The sequence below is a fragment of the Sceloporus occidentalis genome, unplaced genomic scaffold (genome assembly GCF_023333645.1).
Source record: "Sceloporus occidentalis isolate IW3139 unplaced genomic scaffold, rSceOcc1.0.p SCAF_166, whole genome shotgun sequence".
NCBI classification, from domain to species: domain Eukaryota; kingdom Metazoa; phylum Chordata; class Lepidosauria; order Squamata; family Phrynosomatidae; genus Sceloporus; species Sceloporus occidentalis.
Window position 1 is genome coordinate 1,763,023 of NW_028317146.1, and position 16,971 is coordinate 1,779,993.

General features: G+C 38.8%; 1 protein-coding gene across 1 annotated transcript; it reads right to left on the reverse strand.

Moving 5' to 3' along the window:
* Positions 1–1,640: 1,640 nt before the first annotated feature.
* LOC149279447 (cell division cycle 7-related protein kinase-like) lies at positions 1,641–15,243 on the reverse strand. Its single transcript, XM_089501218.1, has 11 exons — positions 15,174–15,243; positions 13,509–13,583; positions 12,633–12,768; positions 10,985–11,078; positions 10,618–10,760; positions 9,923–10,142; positions 9,311–9,406; positions 6,754–6,926; positions 5,784–5,866; positions 3,724–3,873; positions 1,641–2,041 (listed from the first exon to the last, which is right to left on the reverse strand). Exons 1-11 carry the CDS (start codon positions 15,241–15,243, stop codon positions 1,641–1,643), a joined length of 1,641 nt encoding a protein of 546 aa, XP_089357344.1.
* Positions 15,244–16,971: the final 1,728 nt, after the last annotated feature.

Genomic DNA, 16,971 nt, shown 5'->3' on the forward strand with positions numbered 1-16,971 from the left:
AACCATATATTTTTCAAAACTAGACACCACAGGGTATTTTAAATGCTGGTATTTTAACTCTTTGCATGCACATATTTTACCACCAGCATTTTTTCAAAGTTTGCAGTAATATTTTTGTGTGTGTATTTTTCCCACACACACCTACTTTATGTATGAATTTACAGCTCCTGGTATATGCCGCTGTCACACGACACCCCATAATGTGTTCAGCAACATCTCCTGAGTGCAGTGATACCCCACATGCATGGGTGTGTCATTTTTTGGGGGAACTAAAAGGCCACATTTGGTACGTGTGCATTTTTCTAATTGGAAATTAGATGTGTGGCCATCCTTCCCCCCGTGTTAATTGGGACATTGTTGAACCTGGCCCATTCAATTTACCCCATCAAATCATACATTTTTTAAAAGTAGACACCCCACGGGCATTTAATATGCCAGTATTTTAACTCTTTCCATGCGAGAATTGTTTTACGCTAATATGCTAATTTTAGGACTTGCTCACAAAAATATATTTTTTATATATATATATATATATTTTTTTTATTATTTTTTTTTAAAAAAAAATTTAACATTTTTTTTTCAACTTGGAGGTTCCCCTGATAGTGACATCAGTGGGAAATGATTTTTACATTTTACTGTTTTTTTACTATTTTTTTCTAATTATTATTAATTTTATTTTATTTTTTTATTTATTTTTACTAATCACACTGTGATTAGAAAGCTGGGCTCCATTGACTTGCATGGTGAATGCAGTACCTGTATTCAACCTGCAAGTGGAGCCAAAGTTCTCTAGATGGTCTGGACCATCTAGCAAACTTTTAAAATTTGTGGTTCCTGTTACAGGACGGCGGCCATCTTCCTTGATGGCGAAGATTGCCGGCAGCTGCGGCTGTGACCGCTCTCCGGAGCGGTCACAGCCCATCAAAAGGTTAGTGTTTGGTGTCGCTGGATGCCTCCTGATCGAGGCATTCCAGCGACACCATTTAAGTTTAGGAGGCGATCGTCGATCGCCTCCTAAACGCTTTTAAAACGGGCGTCCGCCGCCATACAAAGTATGGCGGATGTTGACGCCCCGTGGAGGGGCCAGAGATGGCCCCTTCGTGCCGATCGCGGCGTTGCTGAATGCCTCGAGGTCGAGGCATTCAGCAACGCTTTTTGGGTGCAGAAAGCGATAGTAGATCGCTTTCTGCACCCGTTTAAAGACGTGCCGGTCCTGGCACGTCAATTGTCGTAAAGCACATGCTTTTCCGTGCCGTGCCAGGACCGGCAATTGTCATTAAGGGGTTAAACACCAGGCATGTCAGTGGTCCTAAACGGTTTGCTTTTAGAGATACTTAGCATGTGAATGGTTGTTAAGGGGTCAAATGTTTCATTTTAACTGCAGTTCAGTTTAGTGAATCATTTTCTAAATTCTGTCTGAAACCCAGTATCTGACATACGGCAGTGGCTGATATTAAAAAGCAAATTAGACGGTAACAAAGTTTCTTTATGCTCTTTACTTTTGAATATCTCAGAATGTAAAAAGTAACATGTAAAAAGAAAATTACAATTAAACATATATCCTTTATTAAAATAATTTAGAAAAATTTACAATACTTATAATGTACAAGAAATGTACAGGGAGTAAATAAGGTGTACACTCAACTATTCTCAGTGGTGTTAAAAAGTGGATGCAACATTGCTTCTGCAGCTGTAATCCTTGTAGATGGATTCATATCAAGGAGTCTATCTAACAGATGATATGCATCATCTGGGACTCTGTCCCAGCCATTCATATTAGATTGTTCAGTGTCCATCTTCTCAGCTAGAGACTCAAGATCATCCCTACTGCCAGTGGGATCTACTAGAGATTCTGTACATGTGTTGTGTACAAACCAGCCATCCTGACTCTCCATCATTTTAATTTGTAAAGCAGATCGTTTCTTTTGCATTTCCGATTGTTCTGCAGACTCAATGAAGACTGTATTCACAGTTCTCAAGCCTTCACACAAACTTCTTAAATTCTTTGCTGGGAGCTCTTTGCTGCATGTAATAGTCTTACCTAAGAAACAAAAAAGAAAAAAAAATTTCAAACAGCACAGAAATTAAAAAAAAGACAAGTTCATATGACAACTAATGTTTGTTGATGATCCCATTAAAGCACTTTGCTACAAGGGGGGGGGGGCATTACTACTCCAAATGTATCACTCACTTGAATTTCTAACTTTAATTCAATGATTTTCTATGATGTACTTTTTGAAAGTTAGTGATTGCAAATGAACTATATTAATTTTCATTTTGGAGTGTTATCACAAAAAACATGCTGCAATATAGGTTAAGGAGATCACTTACAAAACTGTTGATAGGTCTCTAATGCACCCCCTATACAGGTAGTGTTAAGCACCCTATTAAACCATTAAAATAAAAAAGCCTTCTACCAATAAACATACCAAAAGTATACGGACACCTAACCATCACACCTATATGAGCTTGTTGGGACATCCTACTCCAAAACTATAGGCATGAACATGAAGTTGGCCCATTTTGCGACTAACAGCTCTTATGAGAAGGTTTCCACAAGATTTTGGGAAGTTTGTGAGGGAATTTGTGCCAATTCAGCCAAAAGAGTATTTGCGATTTCAGGCACGGATGTTGGATGAGAATACCTGTCTTGCACTCTGTGTTTAAATTCATCCCAACATTGTTTAATGGGGTTAAGACCAGGGCTCTGTGCATGCTACTTTAGTTCCACACAAACCATGTTTATGGACTTTGTTTTGTGCACACGGGCAGCCATGCTGGAACAGGAAACAGCCTTCTTCAAACTTGCGCCTTTTGGAAGTATACGGTTGTCTAAAATGTCTTCCACTAGATAGTGTTCTCCTAGCATCCACCAAATCTAGATTTGTCCATCAGATTTCTAGATAGTGAGGCGTGACTCGTCGCTCAAGACAACGTGTTTCAACTGCCGAGTCCAGTGGCGTTGTTCTGTACATCACTCCAGCAGGTGCTCGGCACTGTGCATAGTGATCTTCAGATTGTGTAGCCGCCCGGCCATGGAAACCCATTTCATGAAGCTCCTGACGCACAGTATCTGTCCCGATATTGCTCCCAGAGGCAGTGTGGAGCTCCGCAGTGAGCGATGCTATAGAGGACAAGCGAGTTTTGTGCTATGCACTTCAGCAGCGCCGCTCTGGATGTGCCTGATCTTCCACCTGATGGCTGAGCTATTACCTGCAGATGCTTCAGCTACACAATAATGCTGCTTATGGTGGATTGGGGCAGAAATCTCACGAACTAACTTGTGGCAAAGAAAGCATCCTATGGCAGTGCCATGTTTAAAGCCATTGATCTCTTTAGTAAGACCCATTCTACTGCCAATGTTGGTCTGGAGATATCTGCCTATATGCTTGATTTTATACACCTGCTGACAATGGATGTGGCTGAAACACCTTAACTCAATAATTAGGAGAGATGTCCACATATTTCTGGTAATATAGTGTATCCCTAATGTGTTAAGGCTATCGTGAATTTAAAGTTTTTGCTAATTAACCCTATTGTAATCATGTTACAGAATCTATTGCTACATTATAAATAAATAAAAAAGTAATGTAAAATATACATTCCAACCCAGAAAAAAAAACATTCTTCAAACATGCCTCCCAAGACATTTACGACTCAGTAAGAGGGCTTCAAGAGAACAGCTAATTTTAAAGTACCAAATAGGGGTCATATTTTACGTACCAAAGGTTTTTGCAGCTTGAATTGTCTCTTTTGAACCTCGAATAGTCATAATTTGCGCCAAAGCATTCATGTCATCTGCTGCATTGAAAAAGTGGTATCTTCCGCTAAGTAAGGAAAGGAAGATGATGCCTGCAGACCACATGTCAATAGCTGGGGGAAAAAAATCTGTTTATAGTTGACAATAATAAGACACAGAGGATGTTTTTAAATACTTGCATTTAACAGTTCATAAAAATAAAAAAATATAAATAAAAGCTATGATCTTATGTAAGTAGCTTGTGGATAAAAGTAGGGTAGATAAATTACTTTATTTTGCTTTGAGTTGCTTGAAATGTGTGGTTTTATATTATTATTCAACCTAGCGACTGAACCCCTCATAACCCTCCTGAATCTATACTCTAGAAGGCATAGAATGCTGGGTAAACAGGAAATGAGCCATCCACCAATAGATTTCCTCCTTTTCAGGCAAAGATGGGTCTCAGAATACAGTTATACATCCTTAAATCTGCAGCAAATTATAAGCTATTATGCTATGTAAACCAAATTTGATTCACTCTACAGCCCTCACATACACACATAGGCACTGGATTTACAAACACACACCTTGGCACTTAAATTACTGAATGTCACAAAAAAGCTTGCAAAGCTCAGGTATCGACACCCAACAAAACAAATAAAAACAAAGCAAAGAGCTCCGACTTTTCTTTTGCATTTCATTGAACCCCATAAATCGGAATAGCCAAGTCAACTCATGCATGCTATCAGATGTATAACATACACAGCAGCACAAGTCCTTTTCTTCCCCCATTAATTATTCTTACAAAAAAAAGTATTTTGGAATAAGATGAACAGTCTAAACATTCACATAAGGTTTCCAAATAGCAAACTGATTTGTTTTATGAATACAAATCTATTCACTGGTGCTGTTCAGCTGCCTCTAGAGTATAAAACGGCACATCTTGAGGTTTTTTAATATTTGTAAATATTTCATCTGTTTCCAACTGTTAGCAAGTGGCAATGCACAGCCACGTCCTTGGTATACTTTTGGAAATAGTTCAGGTCTTAACTACGCAGTGGCCACTGAAATTTCCTGGCAGAGTCATTATGTCTCTATAGGTGCTCTATGAGATTAGTTTTGCCTAGAATAGGTTGGGTAAACGTTGAGTCTGAGTACTTGCGTAGTTGTAGAGGCAAAAAATATGTCTGAAAAAATCATGTTGTAAACAAGGTTTGCTTATGCAAAAGGCTATAAAGAAGCTGCAAGCAGTGGAAGTGATAGCTGCTAACAAAATACTTGATCTATGTAGTGGTTTGTAAAAGGCTTTTCAGCACCGGAGTCTATGAATTCCACTTGGTTTAACCTGCCGAGTTTGCACATTAATAAAGAGGTTTGGTAAAACATAGCTTTCGTGGAATTATCCCTCTCCTAGGGTTTAACTTCTCTCTACCAACCCTATTCCACACTCCACGTAATAAGTGCTATGAACTGTTTAAAAGAAAATGGATGTTCAAAATATTAGTGTATCTTGCCTCACTTGTTATTTACAAGCAACCTAACACTCCAATTAAAGAGTCAGCTAGCTTTTGTTTTTAGTTTGAACTTTGCTTTGTCTAATCTTATAAATTTATGGCAGTCTCGTGCTGTATTTCACTTTGTGTTTAAAACAAAACAAAAAAACATAAAATATATCAATAGTGACATACTGAACAGTTATCTGGCAACACTATCTACAGTTTCAAGATATTCCAGAAATTACTTCAACCTCTCTAAATGGAAATATCTAAACATGGATAATATATGTGAAAGGTACTGTTTTACCCATATAAAAGATGGTAGAACATTCTGTTTAAGGTTAATCTCAATCAAATAAACTACTCACCAACATCATTTAGATTTTATAATTTAAAAAATACTTTTCTTTGGTTTGTAATGTGACCTACTTGTGCAATAAAAATCAGTTTTCCTTAGGTGGAGGACAACAAAAGTACAATATATTCAAATGCTACTTTTCCAACCAAAACATATTTACAGGTCATTTAGTTTGTTATATATTAGTTACCCGTAGTTTGGTTGGGACACTTTGTCAAGACTTCGGGAGCTCTGAATCCAGGTGTGCCGGCTCTTGGGGCAACTTGTCTGCTCCTGTTGAAAAAAATAAATTACAAAACCTTTTTGTATATTGATATTGACTACAGGAGCTGTATATTGCTAGGTTAAATGTATAGGAGGTAAAATAATCGGACTACTCAAAACAAGCTCAAAACAATGACATTTACAACTTGATATAATAATCACTGCTTGTTTTGTTGTTTATATAAAGGCAAAAAAAACCCAAAGCATCCAGATTTACTAAAAAATAGAAATATTCTTCATAACTGTTCATATAGATCGTGAAGATTTGTGGCTGCTAACACAGAAAACACATATTTACCAAGTTTGGTGACAAACATAACATACCCCTTTAGCCTAAACCATTTGTAGTCAAGGGTATTGTGTATCTTAAAGACCTGTTTTTGCTATTTTGTCTAGGACTTGACCCACAGGATTAGTGACACTGCAAAAAATAAATACACTTATATTCAGCAACGTTTCCTAGGTAGGTTTTTATGAGGCCAAAAAGGTACAAACATCACTATTTTCTTTGTGATACTTTTGAAATGCTGGGCATGAAAATAATGGCTATTTCATATTTCTAATGAGAGGGGTAAAAGGTGTAAGGGGGCTTGGTTTTCTCTCTTTTTCTACTTTTTTGCACTTCTGGGAGCATCTGCTACACTGATTAATTCTACGGTGCCTGTAAAGGACATAGCGGTCACAAGGAATTTGTCAGCTCAGATACAATCTTATCCCACATGTATCTCTGTCAACATGAACAATGCAGGATGTACTTTTATGTCTTATTTTGACCTTTTTTTCTCAAGAGCATAAGACTCATCTCATAAAGGAGTCAAATGGGTTAACCAACTGTGTGAAACAGACATCTAATTCCAATACAATTGTTGTAAATGTGCAGTACTCAAAATAGTTACCGTGCAAGGCAAATTGTGCAGACTTGATCCCGTGCATAACAATCACAGGTCACGCTCGCTGGGCCTGTGCTGGCAGTCTTTCTTGCCACACTGCCACTTGTATTTTTTGTAGGAACCGTCTTTTTTGCTGCCAATTTTCTAGATGAAACATCTATCTTGGGTTGTTTTACTACCTGCAATATACTTTATTAGTATGATCTTTCAGTATGTAGTAACAATCTGATTATTTGAAGAATAATAATAAGAAATTGTTTTGATTGCAAACAGTCCTTGATTCTGTATTTAGAGGGTAATGAACATTTCCATGAGTTCCCCATAACACAAGACCAATAAAATCTTTAAAAAGCATTCCAGAAAACATAGCTGGGACCTTCATAAAGTTTTCAAACATTCTGGTTTAAAATTAAATAAGGAGGGGGAAGGAAAAAAAAAAAGACAAGTGATGGCTTTATAATTGTTAACCTTTTTGTTACCATAGAGGTCAGCTAATGTCAGCTTCATGCTATGTTGGAAAAACTGTGTATTAGCCTCAGCTTGAAGGGTAGTAACAACTGATGTTTGTGACAGATATGATTAAGCCTCTTCAGGCAAAACATGTAAGATGAATACCTTCTGTTTGGTCTAATGAAATATTTCATTACATTTTTTATTGAGATTGACTCAAGATTGGATTTTTATGCATTACATACAATAATTTAATAATTACTGCATACAAATAAGTGTGGTCATCCAGCCATCACATACAGTTTCATGCATATGACAGGTGCGCGGTCTTCTCAAATTTCCACGTGTCTCTTTAGTAAATACCGTATTTGCTCGATTATAAGACGAGGTTTTTTTTCAGAGCAAATGCTCTGAAAAATACCCCTCGTCTTATAATCGGGGTCGTCTTATAATCAGACCTCAAATAGGTCCGACTATGAGACGACTAAGATCCAGATCCCCCGCAGCTGCAGGGGACCTGGATCCTCCTGTCCCCCCCCCACTTACCGGTACTTCTGAGTCCCCGGTGTGTAGCTGGGGCAGCGTGTAGATGTCTACGCGATTTGTGTAGACAACTTCCGCTGCAGCAGGAAGGTGGTGTGGCTAGCAGCGGGGGTTGTCTGCGTCCATCGCGCAGACCTTCCCCGGCTGTCAGAGATCAGAGTTCCCCGCACCGGTGCCGCGTAAGTGCGTGGGATCTACACGCTGCCCCGGCTACATGACAGGGAAGTCAGAAGCACCGGTAAGTTGGGGGGGGGGCGGGGGAGTGTTAAATGGGGGGCATAAGGCATTTCTGGAGGCAGAGTGCTCTGTGAAATGCCTTTTAACCCCATTAATGCCACTCTGCCTCCAGAAATGCCTTTGTAACCCTCTATACGCCAGTGGCATATAGGGGTATAAGGCATATCATGGGGCACAGTGGCATATAGGGTTAAAAGGCATATCATGTGGCACAGTGGCATATAGGGTTAAAAGGCATATCATGGGGCACAGTGGCATATAGGGGGTATAAGGCATTTCTGGGGCAGATGTGCATAACTGGGGGGCAGGTTGGAAAATAGAAGGAAATAAAACCAAAATATTTTTCTCAATCATAGCTTTTATTACAAAAAAATAGTTTAGATGAATTAACATTTACTGGTAAAACTTTTTCCTATAGGGTCGTCTTATATTCAGGCTTTCTTTTTTTTCCTAAATTAATATTCAGATTTGGGGGGTCGTCTTATAATCAGGGTCCTCTTATAATCGGGCAAATACGGTACATAGGGTGATTGTGAGGTGTTTTAATATGCATTCTTCTATAGTAGGGGTGTCAGGGAAATATGTCTCATGTAACATCTCCCCTGTCAGGGCTTTAGTGAAACTTCGGTATGCTTGCTGGTTTCAATAGATGCAACCAAGAGAGGATTTAATAGAGAAAGAAGAATAATTTTTTTTTAATTAACTTCACCAACTAAAGTATGTCTGCACCAACTTGTATGCAGCAAAATTGACTCCATTATACATTTAACATGACAGTGCGGCTGATGCGGTCCTTTAAAGGGAATTGCCAGCCATTATATGCACTTTACTGCATATGAGAGCTGAATGGTCACTTTAAATGATCATGGCATTGCTTTTTGCAAATTCGTCCCTGTTCTACATAATGCATATTTAAAAAATGATTGTTTCCCACACAGATGTTGCATTGATTTTATTAAGGTGTGAAAATTGCATAATAAAGTCCTAACTTATAAGGTTTTTAATGAATATAGAGTTTCACATTTTAAGTTTTTTTTCTTAAGGCTGTCCACCCCCTACATTTTGTTGTTAACAAAAAGCTAAAAATGTATACATTAATGATTAAAAAACAACCTTTTGTGTTTTAACTGTTGATTATTTGGTAGGTGACAAGTACAAACACACTCAACAGGTGTGGTTTGATGTATTGCTAGAGTACAGGGGTTCATCAAGAGGGACAGGAGGCCCTGATGATTTAGCTTATTGCCATCAGTACGCAGGTCACCTCTTCAGGCCCTTTTATTCTTTAACACATTAAACTGGTAAGGAAGCCATGCATGTGCATTTTACTTACTTTTAGAGTTGAATTCTCATTTGAAACAGTACTATGGACATTAAAATTTCTCTCTCCAAATACACACCGTTGAGTAGGCCCGCCTAGCAATCCTTCCTAAATAACCAAACCAAAAAGAGTACCATAAGAATTATGTCTGTGGCACATTACAAGTAAATTGCATATTTAAAGAGTGAAATAAAAACGAGAACAGCTGCGTGCATCTTTTTAGGCACATTAATCCCTTCCATGTGGGAGAAAGAACACAGTCTAGACACAGCAATAAACATTACAATAAGCATCACAACACAAATACTTTTTGGAACACACAGTGCTATGACAAAACCAGGCAGTCCAACCAAGCCCAACAACCAAGTGAGGGGGAAAAATCCTAATTACTAGGAACATGCAACATTTGTTTCCAGAGTAACAAAAAAGGGTTTGATCTTGCAAGTCAGATAATATATGACACGATTCTGCCAAGTTTGTATGTCTTGTTAACGTAACTGCTAAATTAGTATAATAATCAGAGAAGCCGTATCTGTTAGGGAGGAAGGAATGTAAATGTTATTCCAAAAGCCATGCTGAAGTTATGAAGCTTTGTTAGGAAACACAAGTAAAAAGACTCAGAACCTTTCCTCTGTTTCCTTTGTTTATCTGTGTTTCTGAATGTAACCAGTGTCTTTTAACAGACTGTTTTGTTGATGAGGGTTGAACTAGTTCTCTAGGTACTGGTATATTTTGAGGATTACTTTGAGAGCAACTCCCCTGTTTTTTCACTTGAAGAACTTTAAGCTGTTCTATTTTTGTGTCTGGTGTTCCTTGTGCCAATCCAAAATCTACTAAGGCAAACCTAAAAGATACAGAAAGAAAAAAACGTAAGAAAAAGGAATATAGATTTTGTATTTGCTTGGCAAATGGCATGGATTCCCACAGTACGGGTATGAAAAAAAATGAGCAGCAAAAAAATAAAAAAAAACCCAGCTTTGCTCATGTCCATACATTTCATTTAGAAAATTATTTGCATTTAATTCTAAATGCATTTTAATTCTAAGTGTTAGTATTTAATTAGATAAAACTCACATCTTGCAACACTGGCTAGACATAAAGCCATCCTAATCTAAGACAAGGACTATGTCTTGAGTCTTTACATCACGGAAAATTGGGAAAGCTACATGGACCGAATTGTTTTACCTCAAGATAAATACTACGCTTCTATATTAAACTGTGACATTTCTTAGTATTTAGTTAATCATTATTATAAGAACAAGTTTGAGCAAAAAATGAATATTGATCTTTTGCAAAGATTTTAAAATTAACAAACTTACTGTTTAAGATGCCTGTTGTATAGGAAGTTACTTGGTTTAACATCTCTGTGGACAATGCCAAATTGGTGAATACGTTTCAGTGCTTTAAAGAGATTATACATATAATCTTTTGCTTCATCAAAACTGAGAGAATGTAAAATATCCTACACCAATCAGAGAGAAAATTAAGTTAAGAAATATATAAAATTAGCATTTGCAGTATTTTTGGAGAAAAACAAACAGAAAAAAAACACAAATATGGAATTTGTGTCGTTAGAAGCATAAATCATTATTTTCTATGCGGTGGGAGCTGTATTCATGGCCATCAATGATCCAACAATATGAATCAAATAGAATATAGCGGTTGTCTTGGTGTTGGGAATCTTACCGCAAAGCATTCGTGTTCCAAATAAGGCATAACAATGACCACATGGTCATTATTTCTAAAACAATACTTGACTCCCATAACATTGTCTTCACCACTGGAAAAAAAAAAGAAACAAATATCTGATAAGACAAAAAATAAAGACAGACTTATGCGCGTTGATATATACTATAATAGCACGTTTAAAATGAGTGTGTGAGCTGCACAGGAGTAGTTTGCAATGAAGGCGAGAGCCAATATATACATAATTATGGCCACAGATAATATAGTTCATCTATTGTAATGATACCAGTTGTGTGACCAACAGCCAAGCAAGTAACTTCCTTCTCTGCCTCAGGTCAATACTTAAACATTTAAATGAGAATTACTCTACATGACCAATTTTTGTGGACACCAGACCATCACACATGTATGGGATCGTTGGGCATCCCATTTCAAAACCATGGGTATTAATATGCAGTTCTGCCCCCCCACATATTTTTTGGCTAGAACAGCCTCCACTCTTCCGAGAAGGTTTTCCACAAGTTTTTGTAGCGTGTCTGTGGGAATGCGTGCCCATTCATCCAGTAGAGCATTTGTGGTGTCAGACACTGATGTTGGATGAGAAAGCCTGGCTCAAAAATAAGCATCTCAAAGGTGTTTGATGGGGTTAAGGTCAGGGTTCTGTGCAGGCCACTTGGATTCCTTCACACATAACTTGTCAAACCACGTCTTTATAGACCTTGCTTTGTGCACAGGGACATTGTCATGTTGGAACAGGAAAGGGACATCCCCAAACTTATCCCACAGAGTTGGAAGCATAAAATTGTCTAAAATGTATTCGTATTCTGTAGCATTAACACTACCCCTCACTGGAAGCAAAGGAACCAAACCCTGAAAAACAGCCCCAGACAATTATCCCTCTTCCATCGCACTATACAGTAGACACTATGCATTTCAGTAGGTAGCTTTCTCCTGGTATCTGCCAAAGTCAGGTACGTCCATCAGACTTTTAGATAGAGAAGCGCAACTCATCATTTCAGAGAACACATTTCCACTGCACGTTGCGATATTTAGCTTGTGTGGCAGCTGCTTGGCCATGAAAACCCTGAAGCTCCTGATGCACACTTGTGCTGATCTTGCTTCCAAAGGGAGTTTGGAACGCTGTAGTGAGTGATGCTGCAGAGGACGGGCGATTTTTACACGGTACACACTTCAGCAGCCCTGCACTGTAAGTATGCGTAGCCTACTGGTTTATGGCTGAGCTGTTACTCCTAGATGCTTCCACTTCACAATTACAGCACTTACAATGGACCAGGCAAATCTAGCTGGGCAGAAATTTCATAAACTGACATGTCTTATGACAGTACCACGTTTAAAGTCACTGAGCTCTTTAGCATGACCCGTTCCACCACCAGTCTGTCTATGGAGATGGCATGCCTGTGGCTTGGTTTTATACACCTATAAGCCAAGGGTGTAGTTGAAACACCTAAACTCAATAATTAGGGGAGGGTGCACATACATCTGGTCATAAAGTGTATATTATTGATTTTTTTATCCAACATCAGTCAACATCAAACTAAAAGAAGCTCAACTCCCTCAGTGGCCCTAATCTGTTGGCAGGAGGTTGAGCAATTCACATAGCCTCAATCAATCAGATTTAAATATTTACCCAGCTAGCGTAAGGCATTGTAGCTCAGCTGCAATCCGTGCTGGATGACTTGTTGGGATTAAATGCTTCAAAGCAAACTTCTTGTCTTCTCCTGACTTTAATCTAGCAATGGCCAAGTACACTGAACTAAATGTACCTATAAAAAAAAAAAAAAAAAAAAAAATACAAAAAAAAGGTAAAAATTACACAAAAATAGAATGATTAGACAACAAAACATATAATAAATCTTAATACGTTGATCCATATTAAGAGAACACCACATATTATTCTATTACAATTCTGCAGATGGATTTTGGCCCTGGATAGAGGTAACTCTGCTACCAAAAATCCCATGCCCGTTTGTCTAAAGTTTTAAGTATTTTGCACATCTTGGTATGTTCATATGAGAATGTTTTGTATTCGGATATGTTGCTAAAGACAGGACAGGAAGGTTCGACAAATTTACGTGAAAGTCTGTTTTCTTTTTTAAACTCAAAACAGGGTAGTGATATACAATAAATGAGAGCAGCATTCAAATTATATTTTTTACAGAAGTTTAATAGCATATAGGATGATAATGAATCGCCTTAAACACCTGAAATGCTGAGCTGGAAACAGGAGACCATGGAGAAGCATGAACACCAAGTGTAAAAGACCAGTTTTTAAGTGGACCTGTAGTTAACAAATGTTTAGCTGTTATCTATATGTCCTCAGGTACAGATGACACATTGATAAAAACTATAGACAAGGCTATGTGCATGCCAACCCAAACCTACTACATGATGCCCAGGTATCCTAAGCATATGCTTATCACATTTAGACACAGTTATGTCTGAATCTATCTCAAGCTAACATTTTACATTCCAATTCAGAAATAAAATAAAAAATACTGGTTACCCTCTCCAATCTTGCTCATAACATAGAATATATTACGAAGCTGAGGCACAGCAGCATACAATTTTTCGATCTCCCCTGTAATAAAAAACACAACACACACGGTATCAACTTACAAAATAAACAATGCAGATATCTTATGGGGGGCACAAAAAAAAATAACTCCATTGAAATAATAAATACGCAAGAGTTGGAAACACTTAGGAATCTCAGGGCTGTCCACCAGTGATTGTAACGCTATTATCTATACACAACAATCAACCATAACATTATGACCACCCGTCTCATATTGTGTAGGTCCCTCTTTTACCACCAAACCAGCCCTGATCCATCAAGGCATGGACTCCACTAGCCCTCTGAAGGTGTGCTGTGGTATCTGGCACGTTAGCAGCAGATCCTTTAATCTGGTAGGTGGCGCCTCCATGAGTCGGACTTGTTTGTCTAGCACATCCCACCGATTCTTGACTGGACTGAGATCTGGGTAATTTGGAGGCCAAGTCAACACCTTGAACTCGTGTTCCTCAAACCATTTTTGCTTTGGGGCAGGGTGCTTTATCCTGCTGAAAGTGGCCAATGCAGTAAGGGAATACATTGTCCATGAAAGGGTGTCTATGGTCTGCAACAATGCTTAAGTAGGTGGTACATATCAAAAGGAACATCCACATGAATGCCAGGACTTTAGGTTTCCCAGCAGAACATTGCCCAAGTATAACACTGCCTCGGCCGGCTTGCCTTCTTCCCATAGTGCATCCTGGTGCCATGTGTTCTTCCAGGTAAGCGGCGCACCCGTCCACGTGCCCATTGTAGGCGCTTTTGGCATGTGGCAGCATGGGCACCCTTACTGGTCTGTGGCTACACAGCTCCATACACAACAAACTGCGATGCACTGCGTGTTCTGACTCCTTTCTATCAGAACCAGCATTAGCTTTTTCAGCAATCTGAGCTACAGCAGCTCTTCTATTCCTTCCTTCGACCACTTTTGATCAGTACTGACCACCGCAGATCGGGTGGAAAGATCGTGGGAACGGGGTCTGTGTTAGGCCTGGAGGGTAAGATCTGGGGAGATTGTTTAGTTAAATGGCAGTTGTGTGTCATGCATGGTTTACCTGTCTTGTAACCTGTGAATAAATACCCTCAAACATGGAAATGTATGGAATAAAACATACTTCTCAACTGTTTAGCACGCTGAAATAGCGCAGAGACATACCTTAACATACGTTCAATTGCACACTCTCAATTTTAGCATTGTTGTTAAGTGACACTGCCTTGCTATTGTAACAGCGCTATGGAACCCGACAGCGCTATAAACATGTGATTGAATGAATGGAATAGTGCGACTGATGGCATCAAATACTCAGGCAAAAAATTATATATTTTTTAAATAAATTATAAAATGATGGCGCCATGCAAACCTATTAATGATGATAATAATTAATACGGCGATCATTGAACTACCTAGAAGAGATTCAGAGGACCAGAGAATTATGCGAGTTGTAGAACAGCTGGGGATTTACAGCTCGGTTACCCCTAAGGGGAAAGGTCACTTTCGCGAGGGTATTAGGATACCGTAAACCGTGCACGCAGTCACTGCCGTAAATCTTTACTCTGTGACACGACTTCATACTTTATGTGAGAAACAGGATCTGTCTACACTTGGGTTGCAGTTACTGAGTTCTTTAAACCGGCTGCCATTTATTCCTACAACAGCTCGAGCACATTTCATAAAACAATGCTTCATCTAGCAACTAAAAAGTAGATTCGAACGACCGCTTGATCATTGAAATAATAAAGCTCACATGAGCTCCTCATACCCCCGCTACCCATTCAATTAACTACCTGAAACGCTCTCGACGCTCATTCTTCCTGTCAGCAAGAAACCTGTCCCTAGCGAGTGGCGCCAAAACCAGCCCAGGGACACACTGACAAACTTACACGACAGAAACGTCCCGCTCTGAGGGAAGGGGCGGGGTATAGAGCCTCATCGCGGCTCTGATTGAATGCTTGTTAACTGACAGGCAAACAACCCAATAAGAAACGGAAGCGGGATATTGTTTTTGGAGACGATTGGTCTATCTGCAAGAGAGGGCGTAGAAAACGGAGCCGTATCGGGGCACGGTTTTGTTTGAGAAGAGTTTGTAATTATTTATCACGGACTCTGACAGGGTCGACGTTTGCTTTACGCCGTTTCTCTAGCTTTGTGTGAGGTAGTTTTCTATAGTAGCGTTGTTATAAAAGTTATACTAGTTTAAATGATTTATATGCATTCATACATGTACTATTGAGTCCTTTTTAACGTATATACGTATATGCATATTTTTTCTATTTTGTATAATTGTACAATGCTCTTTCGACAAATGTAGATGCGATAACGAAACGGGTAAAAAAAAAAATTCTGTTTCACATGTTTTTATGTTTAAGCCGACCTTGTGTGGTCACCTAACAAATTTAACAAAATGATTGATTTTACTTATAGGGTCAATAAAAATCCTTGGTGAGATAAATGGATGTAGCTGGGATGGTCCAAGAGAAGATTGAGCCTTTAGTAGAAGTTGATAGATTTTATTGAGCCTCCACAAAAAGGATGTAGAAGCTCATTAGCTTCTGAGGCCTCAAGAGTTCATTTTCTTCATATAACAGACCCACAGCTTTGCCCCAGATTACCTTTCCGTTTTCTGATAATTAGTTGTCTTGACGTGACTTGAGGAAAGTGGAAGGGCGAGCCAGAGCTAGGTCAAAGCAGAATGCAGCCAAAAAAATCTATTTTTTACTAAATGTTTTCGTGTGTATGTGTCGGAGGAGTACCAATGTGAATGGACTTTCTTCCCCCGCAGATGTATAAATGTAGTATATTATCCAGCTTTGTGATAAACCAATGAAATGGCTCAGTTCTAGTTACCCAGGCAGACCCCCTGACTAATTAAAGTCTATGGAGGAAAGAGTTTCTTTGGACCAAGAGGCTATCATTAATATTGCCATAAAGTGCTCAGTGGTGGGTTTGAGAAGTGAAAGTGAGTGTAAGATATGGAACAACATTAAATAAAACAGAGTTTTCCCAATGCTCAGCTGTATTACTGTGTACAGTTGAACTGTTTTTATGATATGTTCACCCACCATTCCTCTTTATATGAAATCATACATTTTTTAAAAGTAGACACCCAACGGGCATTTAACATGCCAATATTTTAACGCTTTCCATGTGAGAATTGTTTGAAGATTGATCGCCTCCTAATCGCTTCTAAAACGGGCATCTGCCGACACACACTATATGGCGGATGTTGATGCCCCCCCCGAGGAGGGGCCAGACATAGCCCCTGATGCTGATCTTGGTGTTGCTGAATGCCTCCACATTGCAGCAACACCATTTAAAGTCACGGCAATCGTCATTAACTATTTTTACGTGACGTGTCTGGACCGTCAATTGACGTGAAGGGGTCAAGTGTTTTGGATGTGTATAACTGGATAGAAT

What these genes read in the sequence shown, in the direction of transcription:
- LOC149279447 (XM_089501218.1), bottom strand. Translation starts at nt 15,243, where the DNA reads ATGAAGCATTGTTTTATGAAATGTGCTCGAGCTGTTGTAGGAATAAAT. An exon ending in TACAACAGGCATCTTAAACA is followed by an intron (nt 10,143 to 10,617) that starts GTAAGTTTGTTA and finishes TGTATCTTTTAG; the next exon opens with GTTTGCCTTAGTAGATTTTG. An exon ending in ATGAGAATTCAACTCTAAAA is followed by an intron (nt 6,927 to 9,310) that starts GTAAGTAAAATG and finishes AGTATATTGCAG; the next exon opens with GTAGTAAAACAACCCAAGAT.